General features: G+C 42.9%; 1 protein-coding gene across 2 annotated transcripts; it reads right to left on the reverse strand.

Moving 5' to 3' along the window:
• Positions 1 to 761: 761 nt before the first annotated feature.
• Positions 762 to 17,844, reverse strand: LOC147444459 (pollen-specific LRR extensin-like protein). 2 transcript variants are annotated; one of them, XM_086527064.1, is made up of 5 exons: positions 17,542 to 17,844; positions 2,979 to 3,334; positions 2,023 to 2,174; positions 1,155 to 1,952; positions 762 to 1,060 (listed from the first exon to the last, which is right to left on the reverse strand). In XM_086527064.1, the coding sequence occupies exons 2-5, from the start codon at positions 3,021 to 3,023 to the stop codon at positions 991 to 993; spliced, it is 1,065 nt and encodes a 354-aa protein (XP_086383190.1). In that variant the 5' UTR covers positions 3,024 to 3,334; positions 17,542 to 17,844; the 3' UTR covers positions 762 to 990. The 2 variants fall into 2 exon arrangements, with proteins under 2 accessions (XP_086383190.1, XP_086383188.1); XM_086527062.1 differs by lacking the exon at positions 2,979 to 3,334 and having other exon boundaries at positions 17,542 to 17,841.
• Positions 17,845 to 19,050: the final 1,206 nt, after the last annotated feature.

The following is a 19,050-nucleotide window of genomic DNA, read 5'->3' on the forward strand; positions in this document are numbered from 1 at the left end:
ACTTGTTGAACAAAATCAACTGAATCTCTACAACCAGACCCACTAATGAATAGCCAGCTGGCTTCATAAGCACAGAGCTCGCAAAACGTTCTGGTGATCATAGGGCTCATCCATAATGACCTTGGCCCAAGATAAAAAATTAGGCTTTACCATATCATCAAAAGTGGTGAACTGTGAAAAGTTAGGCTTTACACGCACAATATAAAACAAAAAATGTTAAAAACATAAGGCAAGTGTAAGCTTTATAATGTACATTTGGAAAAACATGCAACAAACTGGGCTCTACATACACTGACGAGCACAAAGGATACTTGAACATTTTATCAAAGTATAAGCAACAGGTTTAGCCTTGCCGTCCAAGTTCTAAAATGAAAGGCCCGCCCTCTAAAACGAAGCACAAACTCCTTTTCCAGTCTCTGCTTAGATAAGATCATTTCAACTATTATGCAAAACCCATCATACACTGCAGAAGTTGGCTTAACATAGGGGTGTACTAGCTTCGCGACAAGATTGTCGTAAGCAGGAAGTGATGCATCAAAAACCTACATTATCCTCAGTAATAAAACTGTATACTCGGGACAAAATCTGCTGCCTCTCAATGGACCATGAAACTACGTTGCCCTGCACATTAGACAGTTTTGAAGCTGTATTATAGGCCGCTGGCCAACCTTCTCAGTAGGATATTGCCTACATTAGGTTGGCACCTGATAGAAACTCAAAAGCTAGTTCACAAAAATATCATCCTGATAGCTACTTATATCAAGACCTTTTAACAGAACTTTAAAAAACCCTTTAAAGTGAATACATGACTAATCGCAGAAGCCTTGTGGGGATTGTTAAACCATTTGTAAAACAGTAAACTCGGGTTCACTTCCTTTGTTTATTTACAATTGGATTGGCAACAGTCAAGAAGCTCGTCCACTCAAGTCAGCCATTTCAGAGTGATTAGAGTCATCAAAGCTAAGACGTAGGCTGCAAAGTTGCTGGTTTCTAAAGATCCTCTTCGGTAGCATCCCTACCAAGACTACCTTTATAAAAGTAACTGCAAAGTCGGTCACCTCTGGCAATAAAATGGAAAATAATCCGATCAACTAAGGTTTTTAAGTTCCCCAGAGCAACACAATCTTTAGTTTGTAAGAGCATAAGAGGTTTACCTTCGAGAAGACCATTTCGTTCCGTGTGCACTCTCAGTTTTGTCGGTACTGTCGGAAACTTCCTCTGTGTATAGACTTGAGTAGCTGCACTCGAGGTTCATGCCCATGCTATGTAGTTTGTCGATTTGAAGCGTTGTAGAATCAACAGTAGACGCAGCCCCAGTAAAACCTCCTTGCACTACATCACTACAAGCCTCAGGTACAAGATTTGTACATCCATCCAAAAGAAGACTCCTTACAAGGCCAGAGCCTCTTCCAGCTTGGCCAGGATATGTGCCATGCACAGGAGATCCCAGCATATCATGATTACAAGCTGTTTGTTCAGCTGCTAACTCATCCAAATTGGGTGAGCAAGGGGAGCATTGGTCTTCTGCTTCAGCCAGATGATGTTCACAAGTATCCAAACACTCATCGACAGCTTCATCAACTGCAGCTGCATCAGAAATGGCCACAGGCGATTGGGCTCGCAGTTGCAATGATCTCAGCAAAGCAGCTCGCCGGAGATCTGCAGCATAGCAAGGATCGCTTGGTGAGGGAGGAAAACGAGATTCTGCATCTGGGACACGTTGCTTTGGCTGTGTGCAAGGTAAAGGCATCGACGACAAGGAGAAGGCACTGACAACCGCATTATTGCCACCAAATGGCCCCTTGGATGACTTTAGGGGTGAAGCTGCCCTCGACGAATCAGATAAGGAGCTGAATGTGCGCTGTGGAGTCTCACAATAGCGGCCAGTTCTATAACAAATGCTATCATCACTGTCGTCTGACATATATGAATCAAGAGTGGATAGTTCATCACTGTTCACACAAAAAACTAATTCAGCAAACTGGCCATCATGCACCAAACTTAAGTGCACAAGTACCTTACCCATTGCTTGGATATGAAGATAATGACTTAGAAACACCTGCGGTCTCTGTTAAAGCAGGAGAATCCATAGGTTCAAAAGTCTGAGGCGAGACTTTTGAGCCTCCAGAAAATGAATCACCAACTTTTAAACCATTGAGGCTTGATGCCATGACCTGCCAAGAGAGCATCATGTGAATATAATAAAAAAACAGCACTAAAGCCCTGAAAGTTGAGACAAGAAATGGACATGAACACACCTGCACATGCACACACCAAAGATCGAACGATCAATACACAAACAAGAACAGAATGCATCCTTGTGAATTGAGCCAAAAAACAGTGCACAAGGAGAAAGAAAAATATATACCTAGATGATTCCAGGAAAAGCCCAGATTCAGCTTTAAGGGAAAGTGCAAGAATAGACTCATGGAAGTCATCCACAAGTCATATATACCTAGGTGGATCCATAAGTTAATACAACTATCAGTGCCAGCATGCATACTATTGACTAAATACTACGATCCCCACTAGCATCGTTGGTGCCCAATAGGACTAGGCATTAATATATGCTCCCACAGCCCCACACCACTCACACAAACAAGCATATACCAATACAAAGATCTGCGTACTGAGTTTCTGTCACGGTAAATGTGTGGCCAGTGTCTGCACAATGCAAGGCCAGAAAGACCTGGATCTCTGCACGTTTGGAGAAACAATGCCAATCACTGAACAATGAATTCCAGACATTTGAGCACACTACAACAATGTTGTAATCCACTGGCTGTAGGGGAAGAGTTACTGTATGCATGTCACATGAGCTACAACTGCAGAAAAGCACGTGCAAACTTGCACGCGTGTGTGTGTGTCCCCATGTATACACAAATAGATACATACAATCGACACAGGCAAGATAAAACATAGATGTGCATAAACATGCAAGCATAGAAAGTCCAAATATTCGCAGAAATTGTCACAACCTGATGACTAGGCAGACCGTACGCTGTACGGATGGGTGCTGGCATGGCAGGTGCTTTATAGCCAGCGATCAAGTGCGTTTAGTTGTGGCTTTTAGCAACCCTGTAGTCTAAACATAGAAAAGTACGGCCTATGTGCCCACCGAGAGCCAGAGACCTATTTGACCCATTTATTCTTTCGAAACACCGCCAGGGACACCCGTCTTAGGAGCCAACGCTTCTCCAAGACGAACTACGCCTCTCAAGCCTGTGTGTGCAGGTGATTTTATCTCTTTCTGAAAGGTGTTTTCAAGTTCAATTCTTTTAAGTTCTGTAATTGCAAGTCTTTTTTGTTCTCACCGCTTGTCAGGAGTTGCCATCTGGTTTTGAAAACAATAGAAATAGATTAAGTCCGCATGCTGAGAAGGAAAGGGCAAACTAAGAGACAAAAAGTTTATAACAAAATTTACTGGAGCCCGAAACACCCAAAGGAACTGCACAAGGTACACTAAAGCATGCTTGATAGCAACTAAAAGCAACAAGAAAAATGGAGGAGTGCAGCCTCACATAGCTATAATGAAAAAAGAAAGGTATAAGAATTTGATCCTCCTGCTCATTCTTTCGGTCTCGTTGAGAGGTCTTTGGACGTCAAAACTCCACAAAAACTGCTATCAAGCCCTCTTCCCATTTTTCTTGGACCTTGGTCCTTGCTACCTTTCCTTCTTCGTTCTCTCTCTCATTTAGTCATTGAGTGTCACTGTTCACAACGTAGGAGTAGAGGAATATACAAAAACATTTGACTTATTTCAGCCAAACAAAGGGGAGAGAGAGTACAGAGAACAGAGAACTATTGAGCTGAGAACAAATTTTCTCCCCTTGTTTCACAGAATGTCTTTTATTTGTTGAAAGAAGGTTTACAAAAACATACACAGCAAAGTGGGGCACAATTCCCACTCTTACTTCCGATCTCTTGTGCTTGCACTTAGCAAGAAATATCTGATGGTTTTGGGGGCCTTTGCTCTCAATCTGAACCGAACCTCCTACCTAGGTCCCTCTAGTCTAAGAGACAAATCTCTTGCATCTATTACTCTTGAAAGCCTTTGCCTTCAAATCTGAGGGACACAGCCCAATCTGGAAGAATAAGGGTTCCCTATGTGTGTTTGAACGACGAATGTCTGCCATTTGAGGGACTACACCCTATCTAGGGGGGATTAAAATTCCTTGATCTGAGTCTTGAATCACAAATGCATGACCCTAGAAGCCCGAGGAGAATAGGGGAGTATCGGCTGGGAATGGCAGATTTTCAGATTTTTGAGCTTTATCTTGTGAGGCTCCCCCTTCTTAAATGCCCTTCCCCCACCCCTTACCTTCATTGTGCACACAAGCTTTCAAGGGTCAAAGCTCAAGCTCTACCCTCTCGAGTCTCAAGTCTCGACTCTCAAGCTCTAGCCTCGTTAGTCTAGATTGTAAGGTGCAGCGGAATGAATGTTTGCGCTTTGCTCAAGATGAGTGCTCCGAACTGTGCTCAAGGTTCCTTTTGTTCTTATGGAAGGTAGAGCCTTCCATTCTTAATGAGAGAATGCTATGATCACAAACAAAGTGAATGGACACTGTGCGTGCAAGTGTATGAGACTGAGAGATAGAGAGAGTAGAGAGATACGACACCAGAGACTGTTGTAAAACCCTCCTCTGGAGGCCCCACTCTCGTCGACGAGAGTGGTCTACTTATGATTGCACAAAGTGGTACAATGACGATGCAATGGACTGATGCAACTTGGGACTATGCCGGCGACGACAACGGGGATGACGACGACGACTTAAGGGCTGAAATATGTGGTCTTCTATCTGTTGTCCATGAAATGCTATGGCTGAAAATCTGGGACTGATTTCGGTGGCTGAAAAGGACTGTTTTGGCTGCGTTTTTTAGGGCTGAAATGGCGATCTCTTGCATGCATCTAGGGCTGAATCTGCTGCTGTATGGAATGCTGAAAACGCTGAACCATCTGCTGCAACAAGGGCTGAAATGGAAAACGCTGGGGCTGTAGGTGTGCTGGCGATCTATCCAATGCTGAAAACGCTAGAAGACTGTGGGCGATGAGGGAACTGGAAACGCTAGGGCTTGGAGAGGGAAATCGCCAAGGCTTGTGGGTGCTGACGAGTTCTTGCTGAGAGAGAGGGAGTACTTGCTGCCTGAGGGCTTGTTGTGCTCCTTGCTCATCTGCCCAAGAGTGCTAGTCTAGGGTTGCGGTGGCTGAAAATGACTGTTTTGGCTGCGTTTTTGAAGGCTGAAATGGCGATCTCTTGCATGCATCTAGGGCTGAATATGCTGCAGTATGGAATGCTGAAAATGCTGAACCATCTGCTGCAACAAGGGCTGAAAATGGAAAACGCTGGGGCTGCTTGTAGCGTTAGTAAAAACGTTGGGGCTGTAGGTGTGCTGGCGATCTATCCAATGCTGAAAACGCTAGAAGACTGTGGGCGATGAGGGAACTGGAAATGCTAGGGCTTGGAGAGGGAAATCGCCAAGGCTTGTGGGTGCTGATGGGTTCTTGCTGAGAGAGAGGGAGTACCTGCTGCCTGAGGACCTGTTGTGCTCCTTGCTAATCTGCCCAAGAGTGCTATCTAGGGTTGCTTATATATTAACTTAGAAAAATTGTCCTACCTACTTTTGTTGGGAAGTCACTTAAATTAATAAGTGAAAAATATCAAACATAGGGAAAATAGGCTAAATCACTGGAAAAATCCCTTAACTGATTCTGATGGATTCTGATGGGAATATTGATGATCATGTTGTGTGCAACCAGAGGATATGCATCTACACTAAGTGACTAGGCATGCACGGTCTACGAATAGACTCACAAAAGTGTCAGATCACTTCTAATCTAGACTGACTGGACTCTGTTATGCTGTAGCTTGTCCACGGACACATAGGGTTGGATGTGTCACGTGACATCTCCTCCTTTTCAAAGTGAAGTACTGGTACCGAGCTGTATGGCGTCGAGGGAGATCGCCAATAGCATCCGGAATCCTGGAAGGGACTCTTCGCTGGCCCACTCTGATGTGTGGGTCGTGCGGTACTTGAACTTCATAAAGGTCTGCAACGCTTGCTTCTTTGGGCCGCGCCGCAGCGACACAAAGTCTTCTGTGGCTCTTTCCTTGCTTCAACTTCGTCTAGAGACCTGCTTCTTTCGTCTTCAAGAATCTTCATGGCTGAAAATTCCTAAAACCATTTCCAACACAAAACCATGAACATACCCATTCCATGTAAAGTGAAGGAAAAAAATCTTGTCTTCGCTAAAGACTGTGTATGCAATGTAGATGTTAGGTGCAACGGAATGAATGTTGTATTTTCTCAAGATTAGTGATCTTTATTTGCTCAAGGTTCCTTTTAGTTCTTAGGGAAAGAGAGAGCTTTCCGTCTTGTAGAGTGTTGTGGTCACGAACAAAGTGAGTGGATATTGTGCGTGCAAGTGAATGAGACTGAGAGAAGGAGAGAGAAGAGATACGACACCCAAGAGTTTGTAAAACCCTCCTCCGAAGGCCCCACTCTCGTCGGCGAGAGTGGTCTATGTCTTGATTGCACAAAGGTGTACAATGCGTATGCAATGGACTATGCAACTTGGTCTATGCCAATGACGACGACGATGGCGACGACGACGACGACGACGATGGCTGAAATCTGAGATCTTCTAATCGCTGAATTTCGTGACTGTTTCGGTGGCTGAAAATGACTGTTTTGGCTGCGTTTTCGAGGCCTGAAAATAGCTATCTTCTGCAAGGCTTCAAGGGCTAAATCTGCTACTGTGTCTACTGCTGAAAACGCTGCTGTTCTTAAGCATTTATGGCTGAAAAACCAAAACGCTGGTTTTTAGGGTTTCTGCGTTTTTAGGGTTTTTGAAAAACGCTGAAGCTTCTGAAGTCAAAAACACTGGCCTTTCTCTTCTTGCTAGCGATCTCTGGCGTGGAAGGAACGCTAGGGAGAGAGAAGTGAATTGCCGGCGATGGTGCTGCGGGGAGTGGCCTCGCCAAGGGAATGGAGAGGGTTCTTGCTGAGAAGGTGCCTGTTGAGCAAGGTGCTTCTGCTGCCTCCTCTGCCATTTAGTGCTAACTTGGGTTTGCTTATATAGAAACTTAGCAAAATTGCCCTACCTACTTTTGTAGGAAAGTCACTTAAAAATAATAAGTGAAAATAACAATAAATAGGAAAATAGGCTAAATGCACTGGAAAATTCCCCTAACTGATGGGAATGGATTCTGATGGGAATTCCGATGATCATGCTGTGTGCAACCGGAGGATATGCATCTATGCTAAGTGACTGGGCATGCACGGTCTACGAATAGACTCACAAAAGTGCCAGATCACTGCTAATCTAACTTGATCGGAACTGACTGAACCTTGCTATGGTGTAGCTTGTCCACGGACACATAGGGTTGGGATGTGTCACGTGGCATCCCCTCCTTTTCAAGTGAGGTACTGGTACCGAACTGTATGGCGTCGAGAGAGATCGCCAACAGCATCCGGAATCCTGGAAGGGACTCTTCGCCGGCCGACTCTGATGTGTGGGTCGTGCGGTACTTGAACTTCATAAAGGTCTGCAACGCTTGCTTCTTTGGGCCGCAAAGCGACACAGTCTTCTGAATCTCCTTTCTTGCTTCAACTTCGTCTAGAGTCCTGCTTCTTTCGTCTTCAAGAATCTCCATGGCTGAAAATTCCTGAAACCCTCTCCAACACAAAACCATGAACGTACCTATTCCATGTAAAGTGAAGGAAAAAAATCTTGTCTTCTCTAAAGACTGTGTATGCAATGTTATTCAGAACACTTCCAAAGATCTGATACCAATGTTAGGTGCAGCGGAATGAATGTTGTATTTTCTCAAGATTAGTGATCTTTATTTGCTCAAGGTTCCTTTTAGTTCTTAGGGAAAGAGAGCTTTCCGTCTTGTAGAGTGTTGTGGTCACGAACAAAGTGAGTGGATATTGTGCGTGCAAGTGAATGAGACTGAGAGAAGGAGAGAGAAGAGATACGACACTCGAGAGTTTGTAAAACCCTCCTCCGAAGGCCCCACTCTCGTCGACGAGAGTGGTCTATGTCTTGATTGCACAAAGGTGTACAATGCGTATGCAATGGACTATGCAACTTGGTCTATGCCAATGACGACGACGATGACGACGACGACAATGACGACGACGATGGCTGAAATCTGAGATCTTCTAATCGCTGAATTTCGTGACTGTTTCGGTGGCTGAAAATGACTGTTTTGGCTGCGTTTTCGAGGCCTGAAAGTAGCTATCTTCTGCAAGGCTTCAAGGGCTAAATCTGCTACTGTGTCTACTGCTGAAAACGCTGCTGTTCTGAAGCATTTATGGCTGAAAAACCAAAACGCTGGTTTTTAGGGTTTCTGCGTTTTTAGGGTTTTTGAAAAACGCTGAAGCTTCTGAAGTCAAAAACACTGGCCTTTCTCTTCTTGCTGGCGATCTCTGGCGTGGGAGGAACGCTAGGGAGAGAGAAGTGAATTGCCGGCGATGGTGCTGCGGGGAGTGGCCTCGCCAAGGGAATGGAGAGGGTTCTTGCTGAGAAGGTGCCTGTTGAGCAAGGTGCTTCTGCTGCCTCCTCTGCCATTTAGTGCTAACTTGGGTTTGCTTATATAGAAACTTAGCAAAATTGCCCTACCTACTTTTGTAGGAAAGTCACTTAAAAATAATAAGTGAAAATACCAATAAATAGAAAAATAGGCTAAATGCACTAGAAAATTCCCCTAACTGATGCGAATGGATTCTGATGGGAATTCCGATGATCATGCTATGTGCAACCGGAGGATATGCATCTATGCTAAGTGACTGGGCATGCACGGTCTACGAATAGACTCACAAAAGTGCCAGATCATTGCTAATCTAACTTGATCGGAACTGACTGAACCTTGCTATGGTGTAGCTTGTCCACGGACACATAGGGTTGGGATGTGTCACGTGACAAAAAGGGATCACATAAAGACGCTGACTAAAATACAGAAAACGATCACGAATGAAACACTCTAACAATGCGTGCGTATCAATCATGCGAACACATAATACTTTCTGTGAGGGTTCTTTGGACCTAGGCTCGAGAGCCAAGATCGATTCTTCGTGATTGATCGAATCTGCAACGAGGTTAGCTTCGCTAGAAAAAGCACCCACGAACACATCATCCTTGTGAACAATCACTTCTTCTTCATGCAATTCATCATGCTTGTGAGAAATCACATCTTGATCATGCAATCATCATGCTTGTCTTTATCATCCAAATCATCATGCTTATCATTGTCAATCAAATCATCATGCTGCTCACAATCGTGCAAATCCTGCGTGTCATGCTTTGGATTCTCCTGAATCCGTTCAATCTTGTCCTGCATATTAGCAATGAGAGATGGAGAATGAACAATGTCCTCTCCATGAATGACAATGGGAGAATCACTTTTGGCATTGAGAGTGAAAGTGTTAGCCTCAAAATCAATGAGAGGGTTATTATCACGAAACCATCGAATGCCCAAAATCTTATCACATCCTGAGGAGAGGAGAAACAACAAATCTTCTAGTGAAGGCAGCTTGTTGAATTGCAAACAACACATCAAGGCACTCCTCCGTAATGAGAGCGTCCATACCAAGAACAAAGCGAAAGACCTTGATAGGAGATCTCGGACTAACTTCGAGGCGGGCTCTCTCAACAAGAGAGGGACTGATGACATCATGTATACTACCTGAGTCAAACAATATGACAAAACGCTGCCCCGACGTACGACCATAACATTTAATGAGAGAATCATCAACGGGAGGGTCATGAGAAACATGGGGCACACTCGTGTTGTCACTAATTGCATTGACAGAGGAAGTGGGTTCTGTGGATTCTTTAGATTCATTCGATTCAAGCTTAGGGCATGTTCTTTTTATGTGACCCTTAATGTGACAATGATAACAACGACCTTCCTTAGAATAAGTGCTTTGCTCTTCCGATGTGATGTATCCTCCTACAATTCCTTGTGTTACCTTTTCATCTGGAGTAAGCTTAGGTTTAGCAATTGTGTTAGCCTTACCCTTAGATTCATTGGAAGAATTCTTTCTAAGAGACTGTTGGAAGATTGGTTAGAAGAGTTACCATTCTTACCGTTTTGAGGGTTCTGAGAAGTCTACGAGATACTTGTGGACGTCTTGTTCTCCTTAGGCTTTCCCTTGTTGTGCTTCATCTCCTGTGCGAGAGCAATCGCTACCGCCTTGTTGAAATCGATTGGATCAAGCACCTCGACATCGTACTTGATATACTCGTCCAATCCAAAAAGGAATGCCTCTTTGCGTTCATCATCCGACTTGCGTAATTGGATACCTAGCTGCAAAACACGATTAGAAAAAGACATAACCGGCATACCATTTTGCTTGAGAGCGCGTCAATCGTCCTTCAATCGTGCGAGGTACTGAGGTGGCATAAACCGCGCCTTGAGCTTGTCTTGGAAATCAACACAATTGAAGGAAAGGGACGTGAATTCGTCGGCTTCCTCTAGGTGCGCGGCTAATTGTGCCTCTTGCCATGCGTGGTACCAATTAATGGCATCACCGGCAAGGTACATAGCTGCCGTCCAAACTTTGTTATTTCTTGTCTTCTTAGTTGTCGCAAAATAAGCATTAAATTGATGCAACCAAGAATGAATAACCGTAGCATCCATCTTACCGTCATACTTATTGAAAGTAAACTTCTCTGTGACTAGATGGTTGGAATCCGCATCGTGGCTTGCACCACTTGAGGAACTCCCATGATCTTTGGGTGGTTCGGTCTTCGAGGCTAACACTTGTCGAAGCAATCCTTGAGTGCGTAGCTCTCATTGAGCTGCACGCTCGGTCTCCCTTTTTGCTTTTCGTTCATTTCTTTCATCATGCTCGCGTTCGAAAGCAAGGCGATTGGTTTCTTGTTGTGCCAACGCAACTCGATTCGCTTCTTATTGTTGTATTGCATTTCTTTCATTTCGTTCTTGTTGTGCCAGCATCATGTCCATCATTGACTTGGCCATCAGCTCCATAGGAGTTAGTACAACTCGTGGCGGAGATGGCGAAAGGGGAGGGTCGAAAAAATCACGCCGCCTCTCTCATGCTCATCACCTCTATGCAAAGTATCCATTCCGCTTCGGGTGACGACCATGCACTATGATATTTGGTTCTTAAGTTCACAAGGAACTTGGGTTCTTAAGGGTCTTGGGTTCTTGGATTCTTGGTCTCTTGAGGATCTTAAGGTTCTTGAGGTTTTCTTTCGCTTGCAAACCGTGTTTGAGAAGGATCTTCTCTTCACCTGAGTTCTACTCCTTTCCGCGGGCGCACCCCTTGGCGGCCTTGTGCTCACACCAAGGTTGCTTTTTCCCACCTCAAGTCGAGTGGCCGGCCGCTAAGTGCACGGTCCACTCTCAATGAGTGAAAAGAGACACAAGGGGAGGCTGGACAAGCCCATCTTTCTTGGGATTTGTCACGTGACACATCCAACCCTATGTGTCCGTGGACAAGCTACAGCATGATCAGGGTTCAGTCAGTCCAGTCAAGTCTAGATTAGCAATGATCTGCCACTTTTGTGAGTCTATTCGTAGACCGTGCATGCCCAGTCACTTAGCATAGATGCATATCCTCTGGTTGTACACAACATGATCATCGGTATTCCCTTCAGAATCCATCAGATTCAGTCAAGGGAATTTTCCAGTGCATTTAGCCTATTTTCCCTATTTTTTGTATTTTTCACTTATTATTTTCAAGTGACTTTCCAACAAAAGTAGGTAGGGCAATTTTGCTAAGTTAATATATAAGCAAACCCAAGTTAGCACTAAATGGCAGAAGAGGCAGCAGGAGCATATGCTCAACAAGCACCTTCTCAGTAGAACCCAAGCAGTAACCCCAGTCCAATTCGGGTTTCTTGCCATACCAACGGAATATTCCCTTTCCGATGCTCCCGTCACCCATCACGTGACGCATCATTGCCCCCTACCGAACTAACACTACAACCCCTTCGTGATGCTTAATGTCACCCATCATACGACAAATCAAAGTTGTCCGTTCCTGATGGTATTTAATAATTTCAGTAGATCTACAATTCGTAACCTTACGGTTCAAGTGCAGGCATTTAAATATCCTAATTTCGATAAAAGTAAATTACTCCAAAAAAAAAAATTCATTTAGCAACACGCTCACAATGTAAATTTTTTTGGCTAAATATCACTAATTTGGCTAAAAACACAATTTAAACCCTAGGATTTTGGCTATAACTAGGAGTTAAATTTTACATACTATCACCAAAAATATAAGCATTAGGTAAGATGTATAGACTTTTATAGCTAAATTTTTAATTTTTATCTGAAGTTAGAAAATTTATGTTAAAATTTAGAAAATTAGCTCTTCTAAATGAAAATCATATTACACTTTATTAATCATTTTGACTTAGATAGTGTTTGAGAAGCTAATTTTGTTCCTAATACTATTATAAACCTTGACAAAACTTTGATAATTTTGCTCAAAATTCTATAGTTTATGTCCAAATAGTTAAGCAAAAAGCTTAGGCTTTGTCTAAAAAAAATACACTACACGCTCACAAAGTTGCCAGAACACTTCCTAAATTGTCCTCAGTTACAGCTTGTCCACATGCACATAGGGTTAGATGTGCACGTGACACGGGACCACTCCATAACCTAACAAAGAAGATCCCTTTCGAATGGGGAAAGAGACAACAAGCTGCCTTTGACAAGCTAAAACATCTTTTGAGCCATGGTCCTATTCTGATAGTACTAGACTTAAGGAAACCATTTGAGATGGTTGGAAAGTTTAACCATCTTCCGCTTATGAGTAGATTGTATCTTTAATCTCGCCTTCTCAAACTTGAGTAAGACCAATTAATCGATTGTCAAATCCAAACTCCTTTTGTGCTTGTCGGCAACTTTCTTATGTTTTTCTTGAGAGCGTAACATTGCTCTCTTGACTTGCCCATAGGCAGTGTCTATATCTCTGACAAACTCATCTATTGCAAATATCTTATCCTTAGTTAAATGGTTCGGTGGGAGAAAGGCTTACCCTAAAGGATCTCAGAAGGAGCTTTGCCCGTAGAAGAATGTACGGCATTGTTATACGCGTACTCGACAAGAGACAAATAATTTCCTAGTCAAAATGTTTGTCCGACACATACGATTTCAACATATGTAACACTGTGGAGTTGGCAATCTCACTCTGCCCATCCGTTTGGAGATGATATGTAGAAGACTTCGTACCAAGGTTATCAAACAAGGCACACTAAAAGTTTTCTGTCATGCGAGGATCAAGTTTTTTAGCACACATTTTCAAACAATTTTATTCTTCCAACCGTATGGAGGAGTTGGAAATGAAACATGGACAAGAAGTTTACCCGTCTCATTTGCTTCTCAGTTAATTTCCCTTGTGAAGAAAATATCTTAGACTCTCATGATTTGTTTTGATAACAAAGTTCGCTCCTTGAAGATAATGCTTCGAGGTAGACAAGGCGTGAATCACAGCCATAAGCTCCTTCTTGTAGATCAAGGCATGCAATTCTACATCCTAGCCATCTGCTTCAAAAGCCATTGCATGGGCTTCTAGGTTAGGCACTGCACAGATGCAATCACCTACAGCATCACGGTGAATCACTATGGGCCATTTAAGATAATTGACCAAGTGAACGATGTAACATTCCGATTAGAGCTACCACCTAATTGGAGGATCTACAATGCTTTCCATGTTAGTTTACTTCAGTCAATAGATCATTCACCATCAAGAGCGGCGACTTAAGTCCGGAAAGATTACACGAAAGTATAAGGACTACTCCACTTTCAATGCTCAATGGATGACCGAGCAAGAATTAGCACCTTATCCCAAGATTCTAGAAGGATATGTACAAGCACAACAGCTGAGGACAATTAATTAGAATGTTGCTAACTTGACTATTTTCTTATTTTCAGTGTAATTTCTATTTAATTAAATTAGGATATTGAAATTTCTTCTTTTCAGTGTAATTTCTATTTAATGAAATTAGGATATTCAAATTTGTATTTCACTGTAATTTCTATTTAGTGAAATTAAAAAATTTTAGTGTAATTTCTATTTAATAAAATTAATATATTTAAAATTTGTGCACTTCAAAACTGTTAAGTTGGAAACTATAGATCTACAAGAACTAATAAAAGCCATTAGGAACGGTAAAGACTTGTCACCTATCGCTTGGGTTAAAAAAAACCCTATGCAAGGCATGACATGTACAATGGGACGACATCACGTGCCGACTGGAAAGAACGGACTAGGACAAACTTTTAGCACTTCAATACAATTGAATTGAGAGAGAGAGAGAGAGAGAGAGAGAGAGAGAGAGAGAGACGGAGTCCCACTCCAAACGGCAGTGACCCCAAACCCTGCAGTGTGGCACCCCTCTTTCTTTATACTGCTCAACAAGGTACAAGCTCTAGAAACTCTACTCTACTCTCCACGTGGTACTCTGAGAGAGAGAGCCCATACGAATTATTTAGAGGCCCTTGGCCTATCCAAAAGCAGGTACACGAAAAGCAATTGCTCTAAAAGCATTTGGTCCAAAAGCAAGCGACCATTGGGCTGGTTTGTACAAAGTGCCACGCCATCAGTTGCTTCCGCCAATTGCAGGCTGGTCCGTACAATCTTGCTATGTCATCATGCTCACGCAATTTGCATTCTGCTAGTTGTTTTTAGGGTTTTAGGTCCTTGGGCCGGTTCTTGTAAGTTGGGCAAGGTTAGGATTTTTAATCCTAACCCTCTTTGGGTTTTAGGCCCCTAAGCCATCTTCAATAAGTTGGTAGGGTCCTCTTCTTCTTCTTCTTCTTCTTCTTCTTCTTCTTCTTCTTACGCCATGCTCTAGGCAGAGATCTGCAAGTTGGCTAAGCTTAGGATCAAGGAGTCCTAAGCCCCTTCGTCTTCAGTGGTTGGCACGTCGCCAGTTTGTGACATACCCCCCTCTTGAAAGAGTAATCGTCGGCGATAAGACCTACAAAACTCAATCACATTAGTTCAAAAATCCGAGGATCATTTCGAGGGTCAATCAGTTTTCTCATTCCGTGTCGACGCTCTTAATATTCTAGCATAGCAATGTTAGCCATCACACCCAGACTGCGGTGATCTTTAAAGGCATGTCTCAATGCACTAATATTACATACCCAGGCAATCTCACAAGCAAATACGATTGGCACATCACGATGCAACACAAATGATTACAGATGCAAGTACAAGACAAAGACATAACCTCGCCGCTGAATACTCCCCCTAACAACCGAGGTTCCAAGCCATGAGAAATTCAAAGGCCACACTCAGCCATGAATACTCCTCGAGCGAACCGGGCCACGAGATTCAAAGGCCTAATACAACCAAACACTCCCCAAACCACAGTCTACGTCGCTTGGGGGATCCATTTGCTCCCCAAACAGTAGCCTGCCTTGTTTAGAGGTTCAACAACACAAACTTGTCCAAATCCTTTGGATGATAGATTTGCACACAAATGTCGGCAGTTGGCAAGGACAACGACTTCCTACTTCGGCTAAATGCACTAAAAAGCATATGCGTAACATGAGGCCACCACGTGCCAACAAAAAAGAAAAGACAAGACAACTTTAAACACTTCAAAACAACTAAACTGAGAAAGAGTGCACGACACACGAGACGGGGAGTAGCAGAGTTCCACCCCAAGAGAGCCCCAAACCCTGGCGCCTCTTTCGGTATTTATTTATGTTGCTTCAACTTAGTACAACGCCGAAACCTTGCACTCTACACTTCCACGCGGAAGACTGCCAGAGAATGGACCCTAAGCACATATTTAAAGGCCCTTGGCCCTTCAAAAGCAGTTTACATGAAAAGCATGAAGCTAAAGCATCTAGTCCAACATCACCTGCTCCAAAAAGCATCAACGCGATTTGCAAAAATCCATACTACCACGTCAACATGTCAATGCGATACGCGGGCGTCCATACAGTGCCACGTCAGCATGTCAACGAAAACTTAGGGATTGTCCATACAATCATGCCACGTCATCAACCACCTACGTAAAAGCTTTTGTGTGTATGTGTGTGTGGGTGCGTCCACCTTTATTTTTTGGTGACCTAGGCCCCATTGAACAAGGTCCCAAAAGTTGGTAAATACTTTATTATTTTGCCCCCACTCAACGAGGATCTATAAGTTGGTGAAACTTTTGTCGTCTGCTACTATTAGGTGGGTCCAGCTTTATTTTTTGGTGACCTAGGCCCCATCGAACGAGGTCCCAAAAGTTGGTAAATACTTTATTATTTTGCCCCCACTCAACGAGGATCTATAAGTTGGTGAAACTTTTGTCATCTGCTACTGTTGCCTCTAGGGTTTAGGCCCCTCGGCCGGGATTTGTAGGTTGGCTCTCTTCTTCAGAGGCTTGACACATCAGCAGTTTGTGACAATATGCAAGGCCATTGTGACCATATAGCCATGATATGCAACCTTAAATGGCACCATCTAGTGATGATATATCTCCAACAACCTATGCTCAAGAATCATGAGCTACCTAGACTTTTGTGGACAGAGGCGCCCTCTGCAATTGTTCACAATCTCAACCGATCATCAAAAGTTCAATGACTTCGCTTCCTCGACAGACTCCATTGAGGAGTAAAATGGTAGACAGCCATTTCAGATTTCTACAAGAGATGCCTATATCCATTTTCCAAAGAAGCAAAGGGGGACGTTGACACAAGACCTTGTACATTGGGAAAACTCCAAAATGCAACAACGAGAGCAAAGAATAACCAAACCACAATGAGCAACAATACTTGAAACCAACTTCCTGACCTCAAAAATCCCTCTAGAAAATATAAAAACATAACACAAGTCATTGTTCGTAGCACAACCAGAAAGAAGGGAATAGATGTCATCTAGTGGGCGCAGCTTGTTGTTCAAGGGATGCACCAAAAAGACACCTTTGCACTTTACAATGCGGTCATTCGTGATTTCCAAAGAAAATTGAGTCAACCTTGCATGAGAACAAGAGGAAAAATGACAAACCATCTTGCTGCTTAGGTTTTTGGCTTGATGAGAAGGATCGTTGGCATAGACGCAAACGACCTCTCCCAAGATACAAGCTTTTCCTTCTTGTGTTGCAGATTCCTTTCTTGTTCTTGTTACATGAGATTTTTGAGATCGTCACAAAGAAAGTGGCTATCTCTCCCTTGATTTCATGGAGGCTTTTCCCACCGGAAAACACCCCAGAAAAAGGGGTGACGGAACATAAGCAGGAGCGATAAACATGCAAGGAAAAGTTAGGCTCAGCTGCGCATGAGAGGAATAGTAACAAAAAACCAAGTAGGTTGGTCTCTCCACCCCCCCCAAAAGGTACCAAAACACTTGCAGCTTTAAATCACCTTCAAAACTTTTAATAACCCTTTCATTTCATTTTTCTTACGCCCATATAAAATCTTCAGCATCAATTACACAGAAATCTCTCTCTCTCTCTCTCTCTCTCTCTCTCTCTCTCTCTCTCTCTCTCTCTCTCTCTCTCTAACAAACAACGGCAACAAATACACAGAGAACGCAGAGACGTAAATGACGCACCTCGCTAAGATATCTCTTGTGTACATGGAAATTATCAAGATAAACTTCATCCTCGGCACGAACCCTTTTGCTTCCGGACTGAAGCGAGCTCGAATCGAGCACCATCTCCTCGTCTGCCTGAAGGAACGAGCTACTAGCGCATGAATCAGGGAAGCAATGAGTTCATGTTTGCATGATCGTACTTTTGAGTTTCAACTTTCTGCTATTGGAGCGTCTCCTAGGGCCCTTCAAATGCGAGCTTTTACCCCATGGCAAGTTGCATACTAATTACGTCCTGGGCGACTTAGAACCGAGTCCCCCTGTGCTCTCAGAAATGAAGCGTTTGTAAATTGGAATTGCGGTCACACAAGAATTTAATGCCAAGCACAACATTCTGATTTTAGTAGGAGTGGATGGAAAGTGAATGTGTATCTAGTAAAAGTGAATAGGAGATGAATGTGCTCCAAAAGTAAAGTCGGTAAGGAGAATTCTCATTCGTTAGTTTTCTTTTTCAACCCGTAATGAAAGGAAAAAAACTATAATGAGCAGTATTGCTAGCATTTAGGATTGTGTCCCCTTCATTTTATTAAATAGAATATGGTCTGGTGTGACACCTATATGGCCTAATCTTCCTAATGCTACAAATATCACCAGCCCCTAGGGGGACTCGGCTCTTACAATGGAAGAGCCAGCTACAACTAAAACAAGTGATAAACTAACGAGGCCTACCACTTAAGTGATACAAACAATGAAAGTAGAAGAGTTTGATAGCTAGATTTAGTGCAAAAAAAAGAGGAAATGTTTGTATATAAGTGTGATTTTGTTCTTGCAAGAGACTTGATCAAAATAGCGAGTGATAATCTACATATAATATCAATCATGTCCATAAAACCATAACTTGAGAGCAATGTGGACAAACAAATTGATGAGGCTCGTACTTTTGGTGATTGTCCTCCGTGTAAACAAGTAATCTCTTGCCAAGCATCAAAACAAATGCATCCAAATGTTCTCCTTGGTTTTTACACATTTCTCATGCCACATCTCATCTCTTCTCCATTCATTGCTCTATGCGGCGAGAGGGTAGCCATAGGAGACAATGGCTAGGTAGGCGCCAAGATACTTGGATAGTGGGACCATACTCCACACAATTTTTTGTGTGTTGCATGATTAAAAACCAAGGGCTTGCACGAGTTCTTTCTCTATGGAGGAAACAATGCAACAAAAAAAAAAATTGATTATCATGTAATTATGAGGCATATACAAATTTATAGACTACGTCAGTAAAATCTATTTCACTTTGTAAGCTTCTTTATGACTGGTCTTTTGCTTCACACCAACTTCATCCAATCAAAAACAAAAATTCTCTTTCATTTGTTGCATAAAAGTGGATGTTGTCATTTTTCAAGAACTAGAAAAGCTGCTGCATAGCAGTAGCTTGCAACAAAATGCAATAGAAAGACACGTTTTTTGGAAGAATGGAATCAAATGGCTTCAGTAGTCACAGGCTGGGAAAGTCCTATAAAGCATACT

Source organism: Adiantum capillus-veneris, chromosome 13 (assembly GCF_014529385.1).
Source record: "Adiantum capillus-veneris isolate H3 chromosome 13, ASM1452938v2, whole genome shotgun sequence".
In the NCBI taxonomy this organism is placed as follows: Eukaryota; Viridiplantae; Streptophyta; class Polypodiopsida; order Polypodiales; family Pteridaceae; genus Adiantum; species Adiantum capillus-veneris.

What these genes read in the sequence shown, in the direction of transcription:
- LOC147444459 (XM_086527062.1), bottom strand. Translation starts at nt 17,646, where the DNA reads ATGGTGCTCGATTCGAGCTCGCTTCAGTCCGGAAGCAAAAGGGTTCGT. An exon ending in ACAAGAGATATCTTAGCGAG is followed by an intron (nt 2,175 to 17,541) that starts GTGCGTCATTTA and finishes CTCTCTTGGCAG; the next exon opens with GTCATGGCATCAAGCCTCAA. An exon ending in TCTTCATATCCAAGCAATGG is followed by an intron (nt 1,953 to 2,022) that starts GTAAGGTACTTG and finishes TTGTGTGAACAG; the next exon opens with TGATGAACTATCCACTCTTG.